The 27458-nt window shown below is 41.7% G+C and overlaps 1 protein-coding gene across 4 annotated transcripts in view; it reads left to right on the forward strand.

Moving 5' to 3' along the window:
* Positions 1-27458, forward strand: part of utrn (utrophin) — a 190551-nt gene that overhangs the window by 12594 nt on the left and 150499 nt on the right. For all 4 annotated transcript variants that reach the window (XM_073492397.1, XM_073492400.1, XM_073492399.1 and 1 more), the window contains exons 3-22: positions 6385-6446; positions 7325-7417; positions 8797-8874; positions 10608-10700; positions 11837-12009; positions 13299-13414; positions 14037-14203; positions 18577-18807; positions 20308-20489; positions 21058-21208; positions 21533-21652; positions 21878-21979; positions 22328-22435; positions 22546-22725; positions 22854-23017; positions 23111-23234; positions 23332-23419; positions 24103-24347; positions 25101-25269; positions 26479-26594. In XM_073492397.1, the coding sequence (XP_073348498.1) occupies positions 6385-6446; positions 7325-7417; positions 8797-8874; positions 10608-10700; positions 11837-12009; positions 13299-13414; positions 14037-14203; positions 18577-18807; positions 20308-20489; positions 21058-21208; positions 21533-21652; positions 21878-21979; positions 22328-22435; positions 22546-22725; positions 22854-23017; positions 23111-23234; positions 23332-23419; positions 24103-24347; positions 25101-25269; positions 26479-26594 (2762 nt within the window). The remainder of the gene's footprint in view (positions 1-6384; positions 6447-7324; positions 7418-8796; positions 8875-10607; positions 10701-11836; positions 12010-13298; positions 13415-14036; positions 14204-18576; positions 18808-20307; positions 20490-21057; positions 21209-21532; positions 21653-21877; positions 21980-22327; positions 22436-22545; positions 22726-22853; positions 23018-23110; positions 23235-23331; positions 23420-24102; positions 24348-25100; positions 25270-26478; positions 26595-27458) is intronic.

Raw genomic sequence — 27458 nt, forward strand, 5'->3', positions numbered from 1 at the left:
CAAATGCTGTGTATTTTTAGTGCTTTCTTGCTGTCTAATCAAGGTGTGTGCAAGCTTGTTATTAAAGCAAGTTTTTCAAGTGGATTGTCATTCATTTGTACTCATAAATGTACTCTCTTCCTGTTTGGTAAATGCAATAAGATGCTTCAGGTTCTACCACCGTTTCAAACATACTTTTTTTAAGCTTTGAATAACAATCTTAAACTTCAAATATTTAAATCTTGTCCCCTTTTTGGAGACGTATACAAAGATACAATCAGTGTCTTTATATCAAAATCAGTAAAATTTGTGGCAGAAATGTCTTGTAATAGTACTATATTAGACTTAGACACAAATAAAACTAATTATTCAATTAAATTGTAATTAATTGCCCAGATTAAGTTGGAGTCCCCTCTCTTTGCCTATTTCCCACTCATTTTAGAAGTCACGGCAGTGATTTATAGTTTCTCAGATCATCAGTCTTTATTAAATTCCTGCACCCCTCACCTCACCTTTCTTGTTCATCCTTAATTACACCATTGCATGCACCTCCGCACACCACAACGGTGTTTTTCAAGCTGCTAAGTGGGGATATGGGGTAATCTTCTTGGACGTTCAAAGTGTTTTGCTTACAAATTCCCAGATCTTGGCGAGGGAAGAGTGTCAACAACGCTGCGCTGGCTGGGACAAGCTTAGACAAGTGACCACTGGAGGGAGGAGGGAGGAATGCAGGGGAAATGATAGGAATTCTATGCATTCCTCTCAACCTATGGAGTCGAAATAAAACACGATCAAACCGCAAATGGGATTGAGTTTTTACATGCACTTTTGTGCGTGTGCTATGTGAGGTAAAGATCAAATTTGTAAGACGACTTTTAAGTTAAAGCCTAAAGTGTGATTGTTGTACGACTGTGTGTGTGTGTCCCGTGGAAGGTTTAGTGCCCTCCAATGTGCTGTGGGTGGTGCTGTGCTGAAAGACAAGACAGCAAACAGCTGAGCCTCCTTCCTTCCCATCACAGTGAAGTTCACCCGACTGCAGCCTCTGCTTGAGAGATGTTTCATAGCCAAGACATGAGCTTTCGTCTATTTTTCAACACTACATCACTAATGACCCAAGTAAAGTATGCACTTTGCATCCAGTTTCACAAAAAAGTTAACTTTTAGTACAGTGGTTTTGTTGGTTTTCTGCCAATTAAACTTTCAATCTCTTCAGCAGTACTAGTGCTGTACTCAGCTACTTGGTTAATAGTTCATTCAGTTTACACACATGCATTCACCTAAACAGTGACTTGGAAAATCTAAGTTTTGGCTGTTAAGTGTAAGTTGGCCAAAGGTAATTGCTGCTCAGTGGTGCGGCTAAACTTTGTTAATGTCTCTATTTGTCTAAGCTCTGAGCTCTCATGTTTGCTGTGTGATGCTGCCGTGGAAACCCTGGTGGTTTGTTTGATTTTCACCTCAGTGCCTCCCACCGTTTGCCCCTTCTCCCCGCTGTGTGGTCAAAGGCTCTCTCCACCTGTTAGCAGGAGAGATACACTAATAGACTGGGGGGTTGTATATTTTATGTGTCTGCTTGTGTGTTCCCAGCTGGCTGCTCAGAGAAATGTGTGTGTGTTCTGCGAATGGTTATGTCATGTTTTGAGGTTTGTTTGCAGTTCATTTTTCTCAGTCTTCTCAGTGCGGTCAAGTCTTGCTTATGTAATGTTGGTCAACACTGGGTCAAGGAAATTGGAGCAGCTTGACAATTTGAAAGATTATGGTCATATTTCAGAAAAATAAGCTTGGGTCTGAATCCTTTTTTTCACAGAATTTTTGACTGAAGCCCTTTTGTTAACAGGAAACAGGCTGTGAACATAAATTAAAAGAATTTGTGGGGAAACCCTGCACATAACTTGAAACACACTGTAGTCTTCACGCTGTGTGGTGTGTGTGTGTGTGTGTGTGTGTGTGTGTGTGTGTGTGTGTGTTTGTGTGTGAATGTGTGTACAATATATCGAGAGCATTTGCGTTCTCAGTGAGCTGTGAGAAGACAGCGGTGGGATTACACTTCCTGATGTAATCGCTACTTCCTGTTTGGCTGTTGAGGAAGAGAGACATTTGTTTCTCAGCACTTTCAATGTACATGACACTGCACTGTCTGTGCAAAGTGTGTGTCTGTGCCAGTATCCTTCCCGGTGTGTGTGTGTGTGGGTGGAATATGATGACTGATTATTTGACAGGGGTTGAATATTTGTTCCGCAAACAATGTGCCTGTGACTCTCTGCCACACTGTGCTAGTGCACTTGGCTGATAGGATATCTTTATCATATGACCGAGTGACCCATAAAGACTGCTTCCTGTAGTAAAAGTTTGACTCTGGTGCTTGTTGCTTTGATTGGGATCAGGCAAAAATTTTATTTTCAGTTATGGTTCTAAATAGCCATCTTCAGTTTCATTCATTGATGGTTAGAAGACAACATCTAAATGTTAATGTCTTGCCTGTGTACTATAAGACCATGGTTAACAGATATACATATTTAACATAACTTGGAGCCATGTTAACTTTCTGCTGAGGAATCCACCATTTGATATGTCAGATGCCTTTACTGATACCTTTTTTGGTTTAAATGTACACCAGGCCAAGATTACATGTGGACAATCTTCAGTTAGCAACAGTAGCAGATTAAAATGTTAAGTCAAATGCCTGGGAATTGTATCCAGTGAACTGAGTGAACTGTACACAGCAGAATAGTATTTATAGCAAAGGATCACAAAGGGACTAGAGTGCCAAAACTCACTGTTCAGATTGTTGAGTTGAAGGAAGTAGGTAATGTATTATTTAAGAAGTTTTTCAATGAAATGGCAAGCCACACTTTGTCAACCCAGCTCATATAATGGGTGTTTTTTTGTTTAAAAATCTCATCTAGTGTAAAATGAATAAGGCTCTAATAAAGGGTATTTCATGGTTTCAACATAAGTATTTGAATTATTTAGACCTTTACTTTGAGGTGCTTTCTAACCGATACCGGCATCGGAAATTCCTCCGAAACTGTCTAGAATGCTGGAATCATCGTTGGCGAGTACACGAGTATGTGCACTGATTCTCATAGTGTACTTACTGGAAATGGGACCTTGCTACTTGTCAACAGCGTCCTGTACTCCTGTATGGTTTTAACTGCACAAGTAGTCAATATCCATAAATGACGAGAGAGAGGGACTTGTGTAACTTCAAGCACATATCAACAAACTTAAATCTGTTGATTTTCTTTTTCAGTTATGACCGACTTTTTAAACTAGATGATAAAATAGTTTAATTAAAGATTAATGACATTATTTCTCTGTATGTATTTGGTAATATTTTACATTTTAACGGTTTAACCTGAACCAGGACATACCACAACGATAGCAATGATGTCACATCAACACAGGGTATTGGATTGGAACTTCATATCGGCTGATATGCAAGTGTAGGTAACAAAATTGATAAAACTGGTATTTGAACATCTCTACTTTATGTACAGGGACATTGAATTAATGTTGTTTGTGTCATGCTGGAGCTTTTAACCGAGTCAGCTTAAAAGCTTGAACACTCAGGTGAAGATTAACATGAAGCATCTCGAGCCACTGAACTGAAGCACACATACCACTTGTCAGTCACACAGACATGAATTTAGGACCACAACGGATTGGACAGTTTGTTTACACCTACCTGTGAACAGATGTAAGTAGTCATAAGCAAATTGACAGAAGTGGATGTGTATTAATGTTGTATATACAGACTCCCCTAGGTAAAGGTATTTTCTCTCTAGTGCTCTCTCTCTCTCTCTCTCTCTCTCTCTCTCTCTCTCTCTCTCTCTCTCTCTCTCTCTCTCTCTCTCTCTCTCTCTCTCTCTCACACACTCTCACACACACACACACACACACACACACACACACACACACACACACACACTTGCTGCTTTGATCCATCCTGCAGTTAGACATTCCTGTGCTGTGGTGAGTAGAAGCAGCAGACAGATTGAAGGGGAGCAGCAGGTATGAATCGAGTGTATTGTCCTGTAGAGGTGGTGCATTGGAGAGCCCAGGAGACCTGAGCCCACAGGGACCCTCTCCTCAGGGGGCCTCAGAGGCCCGTCACAGGGGTGCCGATAAGGCTGTAAGGACAGGAGGCCTCCACGTAGGGCTTTTTATAACAGGAAAATTGATATTGTGTTGAAAGCATACCTGTACTATACCTGTCCTGCTCCTCGTGAGTTGTGCTCTAAATGTTCTTGCCAGCATTTTTCTCTCCCTCTGGCTGCCTCTCTGTCTTTTTGGCCCTCCTCCACCTGTAAGTTAACAACTGTGATTGATTGCCGTCAGTTATCGGGCCTCCTACCCATTGTCAATCAAGCCATCGTTTTACTTTTCAACAAAATGCCTTTTTTGTCTCCTGTACCCTTTTCTCCATCATCCTCTTCATTCATCACCTCATCCTCTTTGTTTTCTTCACCTCTTAAGAAAGAATCCTTTTGGTGCTTTTGTTGCTGCTTAAGATTTATGTGGAAAAATGGGTCAACATACTCTCAGGAGGGCCTTTTTACAGTGTCACGGTTCAAATCACCTTAAGGACAATGGCGCAGAGAAAAAGATGCAGTGCAAGTATATATACCAGCTTAGGCAACCAGCCTCTCCTGTTTTTGTCCACACCTCAAAATCTCACTCTTCCAGTTGTTTCTTTCCACAGGAATAATCCTCCATATTTGTTGCCTCAGCATTTAGCTGGCGTACAAATAATGTTGCCTATTTCCGCCTGAATGGCACAAACTAACAAGAAATAAAATAGGATTATTCTATTATTCTATATTTATTATTATTATATAGAAAATGGAAAACATCGAAACAGTAACTTGTCTTCTTCCCATTTCTTTAAGTCACATTTTTTGGTGGTGGTGGTGGTGGTGGTGGGGGGGGGGGGGGTATTTGGATGGAGAAAGTCACTTATCTCATCCTCTCACCTATTCACCTCTCACCCCCACCTCTGGCCTCCCCTTGCAGGACATTCTTGTTTTTATGCCCCTTCTCACCCTGCCAGCAGCTACACACACACACACACACACACACACACACACACACACACACACACACGTACACTCCACACACCCCAAAACAAAGAAGCCGACCAGTGCTGGGGCTGGTGATCATAACCTTTGACCTTTTGTTCAGTTCATGGTGCTTTACACAGCAGCAGGTTGAATGACGGTGGCAGTTTAACGCTCATACACACTTTTACCACTCCTCCACCCTTAGGTTACAGTCTTAGAACTCAGTCACGGTGCTTAGAAGCAGACGTTTGACTTATTTCCTCAGGTGTACAATTCTGAGACAGACTGACAACATAATGAACTGGTTATTTAGGAACTTAACTACAAGGAGAGCACTAAACTAAACATGGAGAACATGGCAGGCTCCTGACATGAAGTACTGATGTGCCCGATGTGTAGGTTCTCTGATACAATGATAGATAACACCCACCTGTTGAATACCATAGATGTCATGATAACTGACAGGTGATTTGTTAAGAAGGAAAACTTGTTTATTTTTGTTGTAATTTTTTTAGCCCTAACTGCAACGTTTAAAGATATACAGTTTAATCCAGTGGTCCGTCCTATCTGACATGTCTTCTGTGCTTATTTTATGTACTGGTTCACTTTGCTAGCGTCGCACTTTAAGTAGCAACTCTTCTTGTTTAAAACCTGCGGAAAATCTGCAAAGTTGTCGTCAGAATTATGCGGCTGCGGATTCTGTGTGGGCCTGATGATGAGAAATGCCCATCATGAAATGTTTTCCTCTGTATTTTTTTTTTTAAATATGGGACAAAGTGGAGAAATAATTTTATAAGTCTTGAGGCTTTGTTTGAGCTACTCTGATCCATTACAGCAACCAGGCACATCAAAGCAGCTGACCCTCTGCCTGACACACAATGAGGCCTTAGATTAGAGAGCCATGTTGGAGTGAATTAAGAAGGAGCAGGGAAGGAGGATGTCAAGCGGGAAGAGAATGTGAAATACTGGTACACTTGTATTCAATGACTAGATGGACAGTGCAGTGTGTTTCTTTTGCTGCTGACATTTGACATTTTGCACAAATTCTTCAAATACCCCTTCAGCCTACATTTTGTTCCTGTAATTTTCTGATGTTCCTGCCGCATTGATCATGATGCTTTTAAGCTGCAATGCCTCCGGCTATAATCACCATTTACCAGCATGTCGGAGTGAGAGTGAATTGGCCTGGTCCTGAAATAAACAATGGAAATGGACTTCTAAGTGTTGACATGTTCTTTGCTGTCATCGTGACACTGACCGAACCTACTGCTGATTTTAAAAAAAATACAATTTATGTTACCACCTGCTTACCGTTCTAACAACCCATCTCCTTTCTGTTTCACAGATGAACATGACGCAGTACAACAGAAAACATTCACCAAATGGATCAATGCACAGTTCTCCAAGGTAATGTGGAAGACTGAGTTTAAGCTATTGCCAATGCCAAATCTGCATTGATTAAAACCCTTGAAAATATGAGATGTTGAAATAAAGGACCGGTGGTTATTTTAGTCCTGAGATGTTGAGTCTATTTCTAAAAAAAACATCCGTGGAGATTTTTGTGTTCGAAACTAAAGACAGGCCTGCAGTGGGATAGCTTTGCTGCTAGCAGAGGAAATGTATACAGTGCCTATCATTGTTGAAATGTTGTTTCACTTACTCTGCAGATGGCAAAAAAACCTGCAGTGTCTCAAAGTAATTTCATAAAACGAAGCACAAAACTTAGTTGCAAATGATCAGACCAATGAAATAAACACATTATATAGTTTAATGCATGTCTTAATCCATTACTCTACTCAGAGTGTTAATGTGTGTGGTCGTTTTTATATGTCATTTGTCTTATAAACACACTGTTCAGATGTTTTGTTGAGTTGCTAGCTGTTTAAATATTTGCACTCCTCAGACAGGTCAACATTGTCTTCTAACTTTCACTCTCTGGCTTCTCTTTCACATGGTTAAATGGCTACATAGACCAGCATTTGGTTATTGAACTTCCCATTTCAGTCCTTTTAATTATACTACATATATAATACTACATATTTAATGCCCTCTCAGGATAAAATTTAAGTCCACCTTGACATGTAAAGTGACAATCTGTCACTGTACAAATCCACATTTGGTTCAGCTTAATTTCTTATCTGAGTGTCTAAGTTAATTGGTTTGTTCGTTGATTCCGTGCTGCAACAACATCTGCATTCTGCGCCTGGGCTCTGCAGCTCTCATCTTTGGTGCAGACCACAAATGTGTGGACTAAACCTGCCGGTTGTGTTGTTTTGTCTAATCAGACGGGGAAGACGTCCATCAAGGATATGTTCTCTGACCTGAAGGATGGGAGGAAGCTGCTAGACCTGCTGGAGGGTCTCACTGGCACTGTTCTGGTGAGTTTGTGTATGTGTGTATTAAGATTTGCACACGATAACCAACAAATGATTAAGTGATTAAGATTAATGATTAAGAAATGAGTCGTCTCACCCTCAGATTCCTGAGAAAATTATTCAGCTACACTACTATTGGTTTATCTCATCAAAAATATCTTTAATATCAATCTCTTCAATTATAGCTTAATTAGCACTCTTGCTAAAATTTGACTTATCTTGAAATTTGCTGTGAGATGAAAAACGTGTTTTCATCTCAAATGTGTTTTCTTTGTGAGTGCATTTTATCAAACTGGACAACACTGATTTCAAGCAAGGGTGTTAACACCGACTTGAGTTTTGTGGCAATGCATGCTGTGAAATTACAGGAGTATTTTTGTAGTTGAGACGTGACTGCTGCATTCACTTAAACTGGCACAAGCACATTGTATGACCTCATGTAAACTCAAACTTTAACTCTGATGTAAACAATAGAGACACATAAGGGGCCTCTGCAGATGTGTTTTGGATCACAAAGAGGTAAATTAAGAACAGAGGTTCACACATTTTATTTCATGTTCTGTCTATTGCAGATGTTCCATGTTTGAACTTCTCAACAAAAGAGTTGGTGAAGAAATATTTAAAATGATCTATTTAAAATTAATTATGAATTATTATGAATTAAATTATTGATAATATTTATTTTCAAGTTTATCCCGATGTATGTATGTCTTCAGTGACCAACCATGTGCTTATGAGCACACATTTTTTTTTTTTTTTCGGGTAGTCCTTTTTTAGCAGTGTAACCACGCTGTCACCCCTTCAGCGGCATATCTGCTTTCTAGCACCTGCAGCCTTCAGCCATACTAAGCCCCAACTGTCTCTATGCCATACACACACGCATGCATGCACGCAATCACACACACACACACACACACACACACACACACACACACACACACACACACACACACACACACACACACAGTCTCTCTGATACCAGAATACTAATTCTATAATTGGGTGCTAATGAGTGTTTGAGGTATGTGAAGACTTTAAAAGGATTTGCAGTTGGCAGCTCTTCAACCTGCCATTCTTTCCATAAGTTGGCCTGTGGACACTGCTGATAGGGTAATGGGTGTGATGACTGTATGGTGAGAAGCACTCTGCTGAGTGATAGCGTAGCTTTTCCTGGTGTCGCAAACACCTCACAATTTACATTTTACTCCCTAGTTTGACCTGGGAGTAAAGTATTTTTACTGTTACCACATGTATCTGAAATGCTTTTATGAACTGCCACAGCTCCAACGGTTGATTATACATCATGTTTAGATTTCTGCAGCCTTTTGATTGGCCAGTGATCAGTGAACGTGCTGATTTGTGCTGTGTTTCCTGTTCCTCAGACCAAAGAGAGAGGCTCCACCAGAGTGCACGCTCTCAACAACGTCAACAAAGTACTTCAAGTCCTGCACCAAAATAATGTGAGTACTTGGTGTTTTCTGCCTTTTTTGGTGCTATTGTCCATTCAGCTGCTGTATTTTGGGTGCTTTCAGATATCATGTATGCCAGTGGTTGTTAACCAGATGCCTTTAGGGCCTGAATGGTTTCATTTGAGCCTCACAGTGCAGCATAATACAGCCAGAAAGAAGGAACTATAATGAATAGTAAAATTAGCGGCTGTTGTGTTCCATCGAAGTAAAAAGCCACAAACTCTTTGGCTATGATACCTTTGATTACTTCTTACACATTGCATTTCCAGTCAAGGTAGCACAAGCTTGATTCAAACCACTAACACTCCCTGTAACTACACAAGACTTCCATGTTCTCCAGTGGCCTTTTATCTGACTGTCATTCATTTTGTCTACATTGTGTACTGTACTTTTCCCCTGTCTGTCCCAGTCGCTCCTTCGCTCCCTCATGCCTCCTCTTCCTCCTCAGTGTACAATAGCTGGTCTTAAATGACTTGACCTTAGCAGTGGGAGATAATGGGCAGGGCATGCTCATGGGAAGTAGTGGTGGCTGGAGTTTGCAAGCTGGTTTCTCTCTTGAAAAAAAACAGAAACTGTCAGCTGGCAGTGAGAGAGAAGTTCCCACGGGCCTTCAAAGCCTGCCAACTGTTGAAGATGAAATAAGGCCTTAGAAGGTTTTGAACATAGATATCACAAATAACTATTTAACTTCTTGATGTTTCTAATAAAAGTATATAACTCACATTTATCATTGAAATTACTTTGATGTCATGTTCTAGTGATGGAAAAACGTTTACATGAGTCTATAGCTGTGTCTAAAGAGCAGTGGTAGCCACAGAATTGAAAAAAATGTGTCTGGCAAGAACTCAATCCATCCTCCGCACTACACCATAAAATGTTTTTTGTTTAGTGTGTAGTATAAATGGACCACAGCTAGCATTTATCTGTGCAGCCCTGTGCTGTAGAATGACAAATAATTATTGAACCTTAAAAAAACAGCACTTAAATATAACGCACCCAGTCTAGGAATCAAAAGAGCTTGCCTTTGGTACGGAAACACAACCTTTTTTATGCTTTTTTTTTTATTTGGGGAAAAACTGAGTTCTCAGGGCATTATATCCTAGTTTAGAGGTTGGATGCACACAAGTGCAGAAGTATGATGTACTCCTTATGTGAGCTTCCGTGTTTGGGAGAGACTGAAGGGCAGAAGGAAAAAGAGACAGAGAGAGAAGTGATGGTGTTGCAGGATGGAGCTAATTGGGACTCCAGATGGGTCAGAGGTCACTTTTAAGTCTGACCAGACACTTGACCTCATGTTCCACTCTGCTCCTTGATCCTCTCCAAAATATTTATATGTAATCAGTTTGCACTTGGCCTCACCTCCATAGGAAAAGTGCCTGACAAGGCTGCGAACACACTTTATAGGTAGCATTGGAAGGCTGTAATGAGGGCGGTATAATCCGCTGTGTGGTGAAAGTGGATAGCTCAGAAGAATTCAGCTGTAACAGTTTGGAATCTCATTAAGATTTGAAGTGATATTATTTACTCCACTCCATAAAGAAACTTGCTTTGTGATCGGAGTTATTACTCCTAGGGTGCTTGGTACACCAACAGAAGAGATTTTCGCTGAGAGGATTTCAGAGAGGCTTTCCAATAAATCTGCTGAAAACAGGAATCATTTCTACATTAAAACACAACTTTGTACCATTGTTTTTTCACAAATCATTATCTGTCATATCTTTCAGGTTGATCTGGTAAACATAGGAGGCACAGATATTGTGGACGGGAACCGCAAGTTGACCTTGGGCCTCATCTGGAGTATTATCCTTCACTGGCAGGTGAGCACACATTTTCACATACGTTTGCAGTTCCTCTCTTTCCAACCACATCCCCCCCCCCCCCCCCCCCCCCCCCCCCCCCCCCCCCCCCTCAAATCTGTTCTTAAAACAGTGCTTCAGTAAATCCACTGTACTCAGGGGTTCCAGAGGGATCAAAAATACAGATGATGGAAAATCAGTATTGGTGTGCACACGTGCGTTCATGCATGTAAACATGCTTATCATCCACTGCTTTGTGTAAGTCCAACCTGCTGAAATTAGAAACAGGCATTTTGACAGAAATATTTAATCAGCAGGTCTTATATAAAGGGATTGGGCGCCGCTGGTTCTTTCAAACGCTGTTTTCTTTCAAACGCTGTTTTCTTCACTTCCTCATTATCATTATTTACGTAAATGTCACGTCTGTGACTGCATGTCTCATTACTTTTGTTGTGTACCTTTGTTTTCATGCTGTTATCATAGCAAACCTGTCATTATTTCAAATAACCACAAAGTACTGCAGTTTTGGATGTTTAATCTTGATGTACTAATATAATTTCTCTCACATTGTGAGCATCAGTGCCAACCGCAGTGCGCATGAAGAAATTGGTGAATTCAACTCATAAACTCGGAAAACACAAACCTGATTCCATAACAGGCTGGGAAACTGGTTCTTCTCACGTTGTGTTGCAAGCGTCAAATTCTTAATGGGTGTATATTTACAAAAAAACAAAAAGCTTATCAGTTCTAACATTAAATGTCTTGCCATTGTATATAATAGATATAATTTGTAACATTTCATTAAAATGTCCAAAAGCAACTAGATCTTTTGTTATATATATATTTTTGTAGTTTGGTTACTTTTGTTTTCCCAAATGTTTCCAACAATGTTCAAACCCAGAAAACTTGGCTCAAAACAACTTCCTGCCTTAGTCACGTAGATAGATTTTATCAGCAGTGGTGGTCGTATCAATAAAGAAAACAAGTTCCATGATCCCACACTAATCATTTTGATTAATCAACCCTTAGCTGTAGAAATTACACACTGCATTTAAGTTTATGAACAACAATGTGAAGAAGTAGTGAGTAGTAAATTGAATCAAAAATGTTGTTTTTAACTCACCTGTATTAATGTCGGATTTTTCATGTCCATGTAGGTGAAAGACATCATGAAGGACATCATGTCCAACCTGCAGCAGACCAACAGCGAGAAGATCTTGCTGAGTTGGGTACGCCAGTGCACCCGCTCGTACCCAGAGGTCAACGTGTTGAACTTCACCACCAGCTGGGCTGACGGCCTGGCTCTCAACAGTATCCTGCACCACTTCAGGTGAGGAGGGATCAGACATGTAGGCTCTGTGAAGGGGGTGTAGCAACACAAAATGCAGTCACTGTAACAACATTTTTACTTCAGCAATCTGATTTAAACATGTGTTTTTTTGTGATTCTTGTGTTTCGGTAAATTTAGTTTGTATTGAGTTTTTGTGAGACTTGAAAGCCCTCTCTGTGCCGTGTTGTGATCTTTGTTGCTGTGAGATGAATTTTCTTCTTTAAGTTGACACTGCATATTTGACATAAGCCCTTTGACTCTGAATGTAAATCACACTGAACACAGAGCAAGACCTCCAAATGCTGTTAAGAAACCACAGCCTGGAATTTAGAAAAGGCAATAGTGTTATGTGTGTGTGCGCCTGTTTCAGTGGTGGGAGGTCAGGTTGACAGGTCAGCGCCTGCCGGGTGTGTGTACACTGCTTGACTTACTCTGTTTACGCCTGCCATGTTACTGTTTGCACACGCTTGCTGTGTGTGTGTCTATGCTGTTGTGTGTGAAAGAAACAGAGCGAGAGAAGCGTCAGGGGTGTTTTCCTCGCCTTTCTGTAACCCCTTGTCCTTACTAGTGACGAGCGCACACACACACTCACTCACTTACACACACGCACACACACACAGGCCTGTGAGCTGTGAGAAAGGCCAGTGTTAGTTTAGACCTGGGCCAGGCTTTAGGTGGATCACTGAACACACACATTCCACACCCAACTGGCCTCAACACTAGTCTCCCCTGCATCACAAAGGGGAGAGTCATTCTCTTTTTTTTTTCTACACAAGAAAAAATACTTAGGAAAAGTATACAAAAGAATGTATCTGGAAACCTCTAGTCGCTGAGTTATCACATTGTTGGTATTTAAAGAACAAGTTGTTTTTTACAGGTTCATGTAAAAGAGAAGCTGTGTTCTTTAAAATCAATAACTGAGATGAATTCTGCTGAATTCAGGTCAAAAGTTCACTCTTTTTTTAAAACCTCTGTTTATTGGGATGTATGCAACTGGTGCAAAATGGGTGCAACCGGATGCAAAATGATAACAAATACACAAAAAACACCAAACAAACAAAATAGAAATTCACAGATATCCCCATGGATTACACCGTGTTATCAATTACCAATCATGTGTTTATCTTATTGAAATTAATTTACTTTTTTATCAGTGTGGCAGATTGCTTCAAAGCACCGGCGCTTTGAGAAATGCATACATTGAACTCGTGATACCGTAATACTGTAAATCCTGAATGTCACTGTCTCCATGTTGCTGCTCTCATTGGAACCATTCTTTGTGTCTTCAGGCCAAATGCATTCAGCTGGGATCAGGTGGTCAGACTGAGCCCTGTGGAGAGACTGGACCATGCCTTCATTGTAGCCAAAGACCAGCTGGCTATCGAGAGGCTACTGGATCCTGAAGGTACCGGCACTCTGAACTGTTTTAAACACTTAGGCCAACTGTATTTATTTGAATAAGTGTTGAAAGTTTTTATTAAAATGTAAAAACTGGTTACCTATCAACTACCTTATATAGTAGTCTAGACAAAGTAAAAGTTGGCTGTGGATTGATGTACATTTTACTTTCCAAAATTCCCACATATTTAAACATAGCCTACCTTCATGTCCTGCCAGCAGTTGGATAAACTCACAGAGGAGCAAATACCTCATGTTGTCCTTGGCTCAAGATTTATAAGAAGCTGAGTTTGCTCAGAATGTTTCTCCAGTTCATGTAGCACCTGTTGACGCTTGGTGTGCATATACTTGAGCTGTCTATATTCAGACACTTCTTGTTGTGTCATGACCAAGGGGCAGTCCCACCTGACCTGTGTCAAAGCCAGCTTTAATCGTTCAACTTGCCTCAACCTGCTGTTTTTCTCTCCTTCCTATCTAATCTCTTCCTGTCACCCTTGACTGCTATCTCACTCCATCTTCCATGCTGCTTTTCTCCTCATCTCTTTCTCCCCACCCCACCTTTGCTTGTCATGCTTTATTTCCATCTCTGATCTTTCTGCCCTCCCTCCTACCATCTTGCTCTCTCTCAGACGTGGCGGTGCAGTTACCTGATAAGAAGTCCATCATCATGTACGTGACATCACTGTTCGCTGTACTGCCCAAAGACGTGACCATGGAGTCTATCAGAGAAGTGGAGACACTGCCGCGCAAATACAAAGCGGAGTCTGAGGACTCGGGTCCAGGCCTAAGTGCTCAGGTAAAATGCACAACACACACAGCAGGATACAATTTGGACTTCATGTGATATGATACAGGAGGATGAAGGATTTTTCACACAAAGTGGTAAGGGTATGTGGGTGTAGACCAAGAGGAAAGTCATTGTACTGTTCTAAAGTGCTTGAACGAAAGGTGCTGACTGGAGTCCATGGCTACATCTGTTTTTCAAGGAGTCCAAGGTGTTCTTTTGTGTGCAGAAATCCACAGCTGGTAACCAGCAAGGTGGACAGAAGCACAATAAAACTTCAGGAATTTACAACTGGAATCAAAATACGAATACGAAAATATTGGTGCTACATGACCAGAGAAATCAGAGAAGAGGACTGTGGTAATCCTTTTAGCTCTAAAAGGTAGAAAACCAGTATGCACTGTGCCGCACTGGACCAATAAACACTCATATACTGCACGTTGGGCAGTGCTTCTTTTTGGCTCGTTGTCCATTTTAAAACAGTTTAGAAAACAGTGTGGTGGCTGGCTGGTAATAAACAATAACATATCACAGCTGACCAGTGTGTGTTTGGTGTCTGTAGGATGTTTGCAGGCACAAGAGTTGCAGCATTGCAATGATACAAAGCTGGTTGAAAATCGGCAAAGTTCCTGTTTAATCTCAAAGTAAAAAGGCAATGACAGCATTTCTCTAACTTAATTATAACACCTTGCGCACATTTGCGCATATGAAGAACTTTATATATGACAGATGCATTTGTGTTTCCTGAGTGAAGTGTCATACCTACCAAACTATTATAGCATGTGTTATCCCTTTGGCCTGTTCTTAATCTGCAGAAGAAGGACTTCACCTCAGTCTACCTCAGGGCACCTAAATGATATGAGAAGGTCTAATCTAATGTCTAATTCTAATGTGTGTTTTCCATAACGCTGAGGCTATGTTTTATATGAGCTGGGCCAACCTCACAAGCATGCCTCAACCGACAGCTGCTAAAACTTTTGTTATTGCACTTGATCCAATATGTGTAAAATATTGTTCTGTACTAGACTGTTACTAACTCAGGATTATTTTTCATTATTGATCAATCTTCAGATTATTGTAACAATTGATCAATTATTCATTTGGTCTCTAAAATGCCAAGTGAACAGTCCAAAACCCAAATATTCTTCATCTACTATCATAAATGACAAATATAAGAAGCAAATCCTTATATTTAAGAATTGAAACCAGCAAATGTTCTTGAAAAATGACTGAAATGATTTATCATTTGTCAAAATAGTTTTGTTGATCGACTAATTGATTTTGATCTCAGCTCTACTATAACACGTTTGGTTCATAGTACATGGAATTGAAAGAAGCTCAGTGAATATTCTACACCAAACTATTTGTGATCAATATTTGTACTGATACAGCCCTAAAAAACAAACAAACAGGGTAATACAACCTCCTTAATCCCCATGGTTCAGTTATTGCAGAAGTGACACAGAGCTTCAGATTTCCCCCAGTGGCCGCCTGTCTGAGCCCCTCTGTCTGTGCTGGTGTAAACAAACCTCTATCTCTTTCCGTGAATGGAGAGATGACAGTCCAGCTCCTGAACATCCGCTTCAACAAGAAAAAATGTGAACCCATAACTGCTTCAACCTTTGCTTCTGTGTTGTGTTTCTGATAACCTTCAGTTTGAAGGCCGCAGACGCTGTTGTGTGTGATCGTAAGGAATATTGTGAAGTGTCTCATTGTGTGTTGCCAGATAGAATGAGTCACTCCCACTTTGAAAAAGCCATCTCCATCATTCTCTCCAGCGCTGCTCATGAAAAGCACAGCAGGCGCAGGCAAATAGGGAGGAGAGCCATGACTCACCAGTTTGACATTAGCCAACAGAGCGAGCTGCACGCTGCTGGAAACACAGAGCTGTGAAGGAATGGAAAGGAAACGAGGGAATAAATTGGTGGGAATGGGAGTGTGTGTGGAGAGTTGATGGGGATGCCTGTGTGCTGGCAGGCCGGTGGCTATCATGCACCCACTGACACTGTTCAATGTTTAACATCTGTGAGCATTTCAGTGTGTCTTATTTGACTTTTTGATTCAATTTGGACTTTACTGCCCTTTAACCTGTGATCCTATTCATTTTCTCGACATATATTCCAAAGTAACTACCAACGACCAAGTAGGATTCCTCCAAAAATGTAATTTGCTCCACTTGATTAGAGTTGTTTTCTTACATTTTCAGTCCTTCTCAACCCGCTGTGCGCTTTCAATCACACCCCTGAGGCAGCTCGCTTTAGTCAGAAGTCAGAAAATCCTAAAACCACCTCTTAAGTTTTTATTGCCCGTGGGCACATACTTCACACGTCCTGGAACGAAAGCTGGAAAAGTCTTTTTATAAAGAGCTCTGATTGGTCCAACAACGGGTTTACTTTCCTGGCACAATTCCCCTCCTCATAGGAAGTGATGCGTAATGCTGCTGGTAGGGAGACCGATTGGAGGATAAAGAAAGGCTCTTTGTTTTTGTCGGCTATGTTTAGTTCCCCCCTTAGTTATAGATTCATAATATTGGTTCATGATATTTTCGTGGAGTTCTTAACGCTGATTTTAGATGATGACTGTTTTCAATGTTGTCGACAACTTGAGCTTGAGATCTAATTAAATTATATTGCATAACCGTCTTTAAAGTTGGAATATCAGTAATGATGAGGTTGCATACGCATGATGATGCATTACATGCTCCAGAATCACAACTGCAAAAGTGATGAATGCAGGGATTGAGTTGAGCAAATCATCTGGTGATAATAAAGTGTTCTGTTGAGCCTGACCACAGGTATTTTACAACCATTCAAGTCAATAAATAGACCAAGGCTGCAGTTTTCTCTCTTACTCTCGTCCTTTCTCTCTCCCATGTCGTTCTTTCTCTCCTTGTTGCTTTGTCTCTGCCAGCCTACACTACTCTAAAATAAGGGCTTACTGTATTTTTGTAACTTATTCCAAAATATCCAAAAGGTCATTGAATATTTTCAGCAGGTGACCTTTTCCTGAGTTCGCTACACAGACATTACTGCTGTGTAATTTCAGCCTAGAAAACAAAGGTCTATTTGACTGGTTACTGTACCAAACCCTACACACCCATTAGCATTTCTGTCATCTTTGACTTGGCACAGCTGCCGCTGCAGAGATTTTATCTCCTCTTCATTTCACTTCCAGACAGATTTGTTGAGCTTTGTTGAGCTTCTCCTGCATTCCCTTCAGAAAAATGAAAACCTGGAGTAGTTGGTTAATGCTGTTGTCTGCACAGGGCGTCACATGTTTACATAGTGTGTAAAAACCCTGTGCTTAAGGGGATTCATAATTGAGATTGTGTTTGTGACATCAATGTTGAGGCACACCGCACATAGAAGACAACTGTCGTTACACAGCAAAGTTATCTTTCCATTTACATCACTTACATGTAAGTGTGTTAAAGGATAAGTTCACCCAAAAATGAAAATTCCCGAAACATTTCTGGAGCAATCCAAAAACAAAAGGCTCCAAATATAACCGGCGTAATCCAGGTCTCCAGATACCCCCAAATTCTGAATAATTTTGAAAAGACGATATTTACACCCTTGACTTGGCAGCCAAGCTTGTGCACCCACTTCAGATGCGGTGTTTTTCAAACTTTTAGCTTAGTAGCTACAGTGAAGATTTCAGCTTTAAAGGGGTATAAATAACGTCTTTTCAAATCAATTTATGATCTTGGAGGTTTGGATTCCATTTGGATGACTGAGTTTAATTTTTGGGTGAACTTTAATTCTTTAATTTTAAATTGCATAAAGTGTGTGTCCTGAAAGGAATTTTCTAGCTGCTTCTCCTTTGAATCTTCACTATCCATCTCTCTGTCTGAACTTTACCCAGGATCACCACTGTGTCTCAAACTTATTGCTATTCCTAGAATGAGGATCGACCTGCCCAGTGTGCCAGGGGCACCTCCCAGCATCCCATAATAGGCCTGCAGTTGTTTTTAAGTTTTTTTTCTGAACTGAGCAGGGCAGGTCACTGTGCATGCTCCAGAGCAGCACAGGCCACTCCTTGATGTCTGGTTCTATTTTAAAACTCAACAACTGATGTGTGCACAAATAAATATCTGAGTGAAGGACAAATGAAGATCTCAGACATGAATTTATTTTCATAAACACCATTGTTTGAAGAGCTTTTCAGTTTTGTGTTTGTGTTTTAATATGGCCATGTAATGTGAGCATGTGACCCTGTATGATGGGCTAAAAAAACAAAAGTCTACATTCCTCCTGATTCCTACTATCTGTCTAAGTACTATCTACAGTACTTACTATTATTATAGTAATAATAACCCTGTATGTAAACACATGGTCTATTATATGGTCAAACTGTGCCTTCATCCCCCGCCTTATGTTTTTCAGAATGTACAGATGGAGGAAGCGGGCAGCAGCCCCCGGCCGGAGACCCCCAGCACTCTGACAGAGACAGAGGGGGAGATAGAGGGCAGCCTGCTGGAAGTGGATCTGGACAGCTACCAGACAACGCTGGAAGAAGTACTGACCTGGCTGCTGGAGGCAGAGGACTCCCTCCAGATTCAGGACGAGGTGTCGGACGATGTGGAGGAAGTCAAAGAGCAGTTTCACACACACGAGGTAGGAGGAGACCTGCAGGTTGGCTTAAGGCTTGTAGAGATGTAAACATCAATGCAGGTGTAAACAGAGGTGAAAACAACTGTGTTATTTATTTATGTTTATGTATCTTGGGATTTCTAACACACAAGGTCATAACGCTTTAAAATGTTAAGAAGTAGATGCTTAGTTGGCCTTTTTCTACATTTTGATAATTGATTAATTGGCTTGAGTAATTTTTAAAGGAAAAAAGTAAAAGTTTTTTTCCCAAATTTGAATATTTTGTGGTTCCTTTACTCCTCTATGACAGTAAACTGAATATCTCTGGGATGTGGACAAAACAAGACATTTGAGGACGTCATCTTAAGCTTTTCTTAAGCTTCTCACCATTTTCTGACCCAACAACTAATTGATTAATCAAGAAACTAATCATCAGATCAACTAGCAATGAAAATAATCTCCCCCAGTGTTCCTAGACTGAAGATAGTGTACCAGAGATAAAGGCCTCCCACAACCAACAGTACATGCTCCGTACATGTTGGGAATGCCAGGAATTCTGCTGAGAACTGTGGCGCATAGCACCCCATGGTGCCCTGGCCTGGAGCTCACTTGCTTACTTGAGAAGGCGTAGTTGCAGGGTTTGTGTCTGTGCAAGTGTGTAAAGGGGCTTTGGCAGGATTCCCTTGGCTGAAATGCGAATATTAGCAAAGTCTAATGTCTGGAATCCAGGTCAAAGCAGAAAGCCGGCAGTGAGACTGAGAGCACCAAGACCCAAAGCCTCTTTAACTGCCAGGCTTTTCAGGAGGTCTAAAAAAAAAAAAATCCCAATCCAGTTTGTTTCTGCCTTGTTGTTCACATACTTTCCGGCAAAGCCTCATCAAAAACAATGTGCTCAGAGGTATAGACATAAAATGCTTACTCATCCAGAGAGCTCGTGGGAAAAAAGACAATAACTCAATTCAATGGCCTTCATGTTGCTCACTAAAAGAACCAGCGGCTCCTTTAAGGACGCAACCAAACTCCTTCAAAGCTGCTCCAGTGTTTCTCCTTGAAGCATTTTTGCTCCTCTTGTGTTTGCAATTGGCTCCTTGACAGAGTCTGCCCTACAGTTTGTGCTTGCAGGCTTGTCTGACTGTTGCTACAGCAACACTCACGAATACAAGCGTGCAGAGGTGATGCCTGGTGCTTCTGCAGGGTGTTATTATGTGTTATACCAAGTGAAGATTGAGGGTGGGGAGAGAAACATATCCAGATGTTAGTATGTGGGTGCCAAGTACCAGCATGGTGCCCTTAGATTATGTAAGCATTGTTTGGCTCCGTTTTAGGCTGAATATGGATAATTCTAAGAGTGTGTGGTTCTATACTGTTTCCCTCAGTATAGCGTACATAGAGATACTGGGTATCTTTCTTTAAGTTTATCATCCTATAATATGTCCCAGGGCTGTTTTGTGTGTAGCGCACAGCTTTCAAACTGTTTCAGATTTGCAGTTTTATCATATTTGTTTCCCCCGCCTCTCTCAAAAGGCCTTCATGATGGAGCTGACAGCGCACCAGAGCAGCGTGGGTAATGTGCTCCAAGCTGGTAACCAACTGATTGCCCAGGGCAACCTGACGGAGGAGGAAGAAGATGAGATTCGGGAGCAGATGAGCCTCCTCAACTCCCGCTGGGAGAGCCTCCGAGTGGACAGCATGGACCGTCAGGCCAGGTAGATGCACATGTTGTTTATTTGCAAATGGTAAATATCGCATTCTTTGAATTTATTTTTCAGAAAGGAAAACAAAAATCTAGTTCTTTTTACAGTGTATTGTGCAGAGCCAAAACATCATGACCCACAAATTACCCAGCGGAGGTGATTTTTCTCTCAGTGTCACTGTTGACCTCAGGTCTTTATGAGTTTTTCCTGTGAAGAATGTAGAAGGCTGCGAGCTGTGTGAAGGTGACACCTGATAAGCCCTGAGCCCTTCAAGGTCTTAACAAGTCTGATGCTCAATCTGTGTTATCAAGGTTTATGATGCGTTAGACACTCACACACACACACACACACACACACACACACACACACACACACACACACACACACACACACACACACCACAGTTATTCATAAATTGTGTTCCTTATGTCCAGTTGAGAATTTGTTGGCCCTGATTCTAAAGAATAAGTGCGTTTGTGTGTGTTTGTGCAACTGTGAGGCAGTTTCTTATCTTTCTGTCTACCTCCACACGCTCACCTTGCTGTCTCTCTGTCCTTACTTCCTCCCACCTCCTCTCCAGGCTCCACGAAGTCCTGATGGATCTTCAGCAGCAGCAGCTACAGCAACTTTCTGATTGGCTCACACAAACGGAGGAGCGAATCAGAAACATAGAGACAGAACCTCCAGCCAAAGACGTGGAGATCTACAAAGAACAGATAGAGCAGCACAAAGTAAATCCCATTCAGTGCTTATCTTGCATGAATCTATGAACTGATGGTTGATTTAAGGAGAGGATCTAGCAGAATATAAAAAATATTCTTATCTATGGACGACTGTTTCCAGTATTTATCCGTTAATTTATAACTGCCACAGCCTCACTATGCTGCTCTTGTCCTAAATCAGACAAGTCTTGTGATTGCATTGTCACATGTTTGATCCTGCACTTTAATGACTGCACTGTCTCCCTGGTGTCACCATAAAGCTGTGTAGCCTCTCTGCCAGCTCTGTTAATGGGTAATGTGTGACAGTGCTGAATTCACCACTTCCCCTTTCAGGAGCTTCAGAATGACCTGGAGGCAGAGCAGGTGAAGGTCAACTCTCTAACACACATGGTGGTCGTTGTGGATGAGAACAGTGGTGAGAGCGCCACCGCTGCCCTGGAGGAGCAACTACAAGTACGTATTTTACTCAACTTCTTGCTTTCAGAACTTCATCCACAAACGCTGCCAATGTGCTGTAGAGGAACATGATTTTTTTTATAGATGACCAGGCTGTAAAGGGTTTTTGTGAAGGCCATTAACTTTTGGAGATAGATGTCCAATGTTATGTACTTAAATGTTTCCTTTGCATCTGCGAACACCCATGTTTGCATTAATGTTTGTCTCTACCCTGCATTCAAGACTTTGGGTGAGCGCTGGGCGGCTGTGTGCCGCTGGACCGAGGAGAGGTGGCACAAGCTGCAGGAAGTCTTCATGGTGTGGCAACAGCTTCTTTCGGACCAGGTGTGACATTTAGTGTGCCCACTTGTATGCAGCCTTCATTCATACCAATGTGTACCCTCTTTTTACTTTCTTACATATGCCTTACTCTCACTTAATTAGAAGTCCAACTATAATCATTAGGACCAAGGGACCTCTCATTTCTATTATTTACATCAAGAAGGCATCCTACAATTCTTATGTGATCCTAAAAATGCTTTTGTTCTAGGTGGAAATGTGTCTCGTTCTGAATTTAGGTATCAACCTGGTTGCTGAATTCAGAACTTAGAATATTTTTACCCATGTTAACTAGGCTTCAGGACACTAAGACTCTGTTTGTAGGTTAATCCTTTTTTCCCACCCCTTCTGTAGAGTCTGTTCAGAGCGTGGTTGGCAGAAAAAGAGGAGGCCTTGAGTGAAGTACAGACCAGCAACTTTAAAGACCCAAGTGAAATGAATACTAATGTGCGCCGATTAGCAGTGAGTAGTCTGCCAAGTCTTTGTAGTTGCCATGCTGCCACTGCAGATACTTTAACACCTAATTACCTTTAATTTGTGACATTTTTTTTTTTGTCATTTCAATCACGTAGATTTTGAAGGAAGAATTGGAAAAGAAGAGGAGGACTCTGGACCAACTGTCTGATGCAGGACAGGACGTGATATCGTTGCTGCGGAGCCCCGAGGCGGGAGCCAAGATCGAGGCGGACGCAGAGGAGCTGGCACATAGATGGGACAACCTGGTGCAGAAGCTGGAGGACTGCTCCTTCCAGGTGTGTGTTTGTTTCTCGTCCATTCTTTGCATTCATGGTTTCCCTGCTTACTGTACTTCACAAATGTCACAGTGATTGTTTGGTTGATTTATGTCCCTTTCTCACTGATGCTCTATCTCGCTGCTAAGGTAATGGAGGCTGTGACGGATGCTGGGATGACTCAGGTGGAAGAGCAGGTGGTTGTGGATACAGTTGTTGTAGCTGCGGCTGCTGCGATGGCTGACCAGGATTTGACCCCACCTGCTCCCCCTAAAAAACGACTGGTGGAGACGGATGCAGAAGTCAGACGATTGTAAGAACTTGGACATGCATTAATAAAATTAAAATGGAATAAAAAGGCACACAATAACACACCAATGCACACACTGTGTTCTGTGTTGTGTAGGTTTGAAAATAAGCTTTCTGACCTCCTGAGTTGGATTAAAACATGGAGGACGTCCGCTCAGGCATTGGCCTCCACAGACCCCGAGACCACCCCTGGCACACCAGACCTGCAGGAGAAACTAAAGGTAAACCTGCTGGATAAAAAGCAAAAAAAAACAACTTAAAGTAACAGCATATGTAATGAAGATCAAACCTTAAATATGTGTCGACTGATGTCTGTAGGGTTTGGAGGTGGACCTCACGGCAAAGGAAGCCACAATAAGTCAAGTGGTCCAGGAGGGACGGGGCTTGATGGACCAGCTGGAGAGAGGTATGAAGGAAAGAGTAGAATGTCCTTGCTCATTGACACTGATATTGGGGCATTATTAAACAGAATATGGCAAGAAACTGGCTCATATTTAAAGTTTTTTAAAAGCTTACAACTACTAACTGTGAAAGAAATCTCCCATTTCCTTGTTAAATTGTGTTCATCTTGTAAGATTTTTATTACTTTTCCACAGCTGCTTGGTATTTTCTGGGTATTTACAAGCCTACATTTTTTTTTATCGTCATTCAGTTTTAGATGCCAGTAATCTTAGCGTGTGTTTGTGTGTGTGTTTGTGGACAGAGTGGTAAAAATCTGTCAGCCTGCAGGGTTGCTGACTTCATATATCCCGCACAGTGAAATGAAGAGGCACTCAGGGTTTTTATGTGTTTAAACTGTTGTGGAGGCAGTGAGGTGTAGTGGAGCAGCACTGCTAAGTTGGAGCAGATTTGTTTTAGACCAAACTTTCTATTGAGCTCAACTTGTTTTATTCCCTCATATCTGCTGTTCTCTCATCCGTATTGTCTGCTTTCCAATTTATTTATCCACAAGTGTTTTTACACTCACTACAGTGTCCTTCTCTTACCAAAAACTCACAACACAGGCTGTGTCTAAATTCAGACTAAAAGGTCTACTTAATCATTTGTTTAGCCCATTGATTTGAGCCTTTACATGTGTTGTTTCTGTAGAGGGAGTATGCGTGGACTCGGTGAGAGCAGACATAGATCTGATCCACACTGAGTGGGATGTTTGCGCGAGGGAGCTGCAGGCAGCCGGCGAGCGAGTGCACACCCAGAGCCGGGTCAGAGCGGTGTCTGCAGAGCTGGCGGACCTGAACAAAGCGTTGGAGGAGCAGGACCAGTGGCTGGACTCCACCTCGACTGTAGAAAAGTGCGACGAGGCCGAGCTCAGGAGCCTGAGCGGGGAATGTCAGGTAAGAGTCTCCGTCCACATTCACCCCAATCTGATCTCTTAAATTTAGCTCACACAGTTGAATTTATAAGACAGTCATAGATAAAAAAAAATCGTCAAGGTAAGTTACTAGGTGCCTTAAATGCTTGTAAAGTCAGAGAATTCGGTGTACAGAGTAAGACGGATAAAACCCTTCCTGTTGTTTACTAAAGTGTGAAGTTAAGAATTTGAGACTAATTCAATCTGAGCAGAAAGGGAAAGCCTGTCAGTGGAAAGCATGACTCCATCCTGTAACCCATGAATTTCCCATCAAACTAACTTATTGTTGCAGTGGGTGTTGCAGGTTTCCCTCATTTTTTGTACAGGAAAATAAATGTAAAAGCTTGAATTCTTTAAGATGACACTGATTGTGCTTCATGGTACAAAATAAATAAAATACGGGGGTTCGGGGGGGTAATAATCCACTTCATACTTATGTAGGCTTGCAAACAAAGTGGTTAAAGAGAGGGTGTAGGGGGTGGTTGGAGAAGGTTTGAATGTAATGGTCAAGAAAATGTTATTCCTCAGATGTTGCTGGCTCATTTTCAAGTCAAGGGAATTAACTCTTCTTGAGCCATGTATCCCTTTTCTTTTTAGACGTACACAAGCAATTTCCTTTGTTGAACTATCCTTGATCAGTTCTCCACTTTGTGGAGCAATCAGAGGTAACATACATATGATAACTCCTTATTTCATACAAATTACTGAACTTCCACCTTCCTCTTGTGTTCTTCAGTCCCGACTTGTCCAGGTCACTGCCTTGAGTCCACGATTGGAGCAGCTTTCTGCAGAGACAGGGTCACTGGGAGCCGTGCCCTCTCTGAAAGACAACATGGTGGTGGTATCAGCACATCACGCCTCCACACTCCAGCGGCTACAGAGCAGAGAGCAGGAGGTCAACAAAGGTACTTTTGTTCAGCGATATTAGAATAACTTGTTAAATCAGTGCAGAGGAAACTTCCTCCTAAACTCATCTGAGCAGATTCCTCGGCTTTAACAGTACCATATGCTTTTCAGTGGACCTGACAGCCTTGAGTCATCCTTCTATTTCAGAGAGCTGCAGGACAGGACATTTAAGTCTTCCTTAAAACAAAGGCCAATTTCTCTCTCCCTGCTCTTGGCTCAAAGCTTTCAGGTTTATAGACTGAAAGAGTGATAGCCAAGATCAGCGGAGCTCAGTCCCACAGGGGTTGTGTAAATTTGACTTCAGTTTTTTATACGAATCCTTGGCCAGCCACAAGTAATAGATGATGCCCTTATATGGCCTCCAAAAGCTCACAGATGCGTTCGTGTATACGTGAGCAATTGAGTGTCAGATCATACCGTTGTGCCAGCTCCATCTCTACCTGAGGACGTGACTTGGACCTGATGCAGTCTTGAAAATCAGTCACCGTTTTACCTCTGGAATTTACACGCACTCCTCCTGGCCAAACGAGTCTGTAAAGAGAGAATGCTCTTCTCCACGCCTGACCATAGGTGTGTGTGTTATGTGTGTGCACGTGTCTGACTTCTTGGGCTTTTTATGACTCTAAGGTTTTGGATGTGAGCCAAGGAAAACCATTTTGTTTCTGCTTGAGGGCAGTTTGCCTCTCGCTGGGGCCTCTCTCCCCCCTCCTCTCCTCAGTTACGCTGTGTCTCTGCTCTTTGTGTGTATAAACATAGCCAGGTTATGTAAGCATTAAATCACCTGGTAATTAAAATGCTGACAGAGAAGGAGAAGAGATGAGAGACAGTCGAGGAGTAAAGAAATTCTAATATTTTATATCAATTAGGTTGAAGTAGTCACAAATGGGCACTACTTAACTTAAGTTATTCATTTAATCACTGCTGCATTGGGGGAGATCGCAAATTTGTGATTTTATTGTGTGTTTCTAAAATTCATCTGGAATGATTGGCATTTATGAGTTGGTTAGAAGGGCACAACTAAACGTAGTTTGAGAAATTGGCTGTCAAACATCTGGGATCCTCTTGCAGCATGGACAACACACACATACACAGATGGGGAAATCCCAGACCAGCTCACTGCCCCCTTGTGGTTGTAAACCTGATGCAAAAGTTCTGAAACCTTAACTTTATAAACTCTTTTCTCCCCCCTCCTCCTTGTCTCATTTCAGCTTTGGCTGACCAGATGTTACCGAGCCCGGTGGAAGGTCTAGAGGCCAGGCTGGCCACTCTAAGAGAAGGAATAGTAGACATCCCTACTGCTGAGGGGGCAGTGGACCGGGCGCAGGTGAGTTGTGTCTCATGTCTCTCTCTCTCTGTGAGAACCCTGAGTGAAAACCACAGTGAACTTCACAAGTCAGACAACCAGGAACCAAAAACTTTATCTTGTAGATGGACATTCGGGTCATAAAACAGGACTGTCTGTGAGGTAGCAACATGTAAATATTTTCGAAATTTGTGCTACATGACCACAGAGAACAGATACACTGCGCCGTATCACACCAATAAATGCTCCAGCTGGTGGATGACATACTGCAGGTTGGTTGTTGTTTGTTTTCAGGCAGGAAAAAATTGGCGGCCTGGTCACAAATATTCTTGTATTACAGCTAAACAGTGCAATAAAATATATTTCTGAAAAAAATTGCGTGAAATAGGCAATGCAGTGACAGATCTCGACCAATCCCTTGAGCCAACAGTTTTTTTCTGGGATGGTGATCACAAGTCATGTCTGTTCATCAGATCATGGCAAACAAACAAATCTTGACATCAAACCCATGAAGATTAGGGCTAGGGGGAATGGCTGGACTGGGCGTTTAAGAGTTCGCTATGATTGGATGATTGTGTTGCCATCTTAGGAAAAAACATTTCACGTCTGTGGAGGCGTGCGTTCATTCATTCAAATGCGGAAGTACAGTCTGAACTGTGAAACATGTCATCCAACTTTTGCTGGCAAATGAGCAGGGGGAGGTTAAATATTGTTGATTGTATATACTATACACAATGAAATGATACAAAACTGGTTGAAAATATAAATATTGCAGAGGGCATCACCTGATGAAGGTCTAGTGTGGAAACGTCAAATACATGCATTTCTGCAAGTTGAACGGGTCTACTTGTCCCTCTCCTACACATCTGGCTCATGAAATAGATG

Source organism: Pagrus major, chromosome 22 (genome assembly GCF_040436345.1).
Source record: "Pagrus major chromosome 22, Pma_NU_1.0".
Lineage (NCBI taxonomy): Eukaryota > Metazoa > Chordata > Actinopteri > Spariformes > Sparidae > Pagrus > Pagrus major.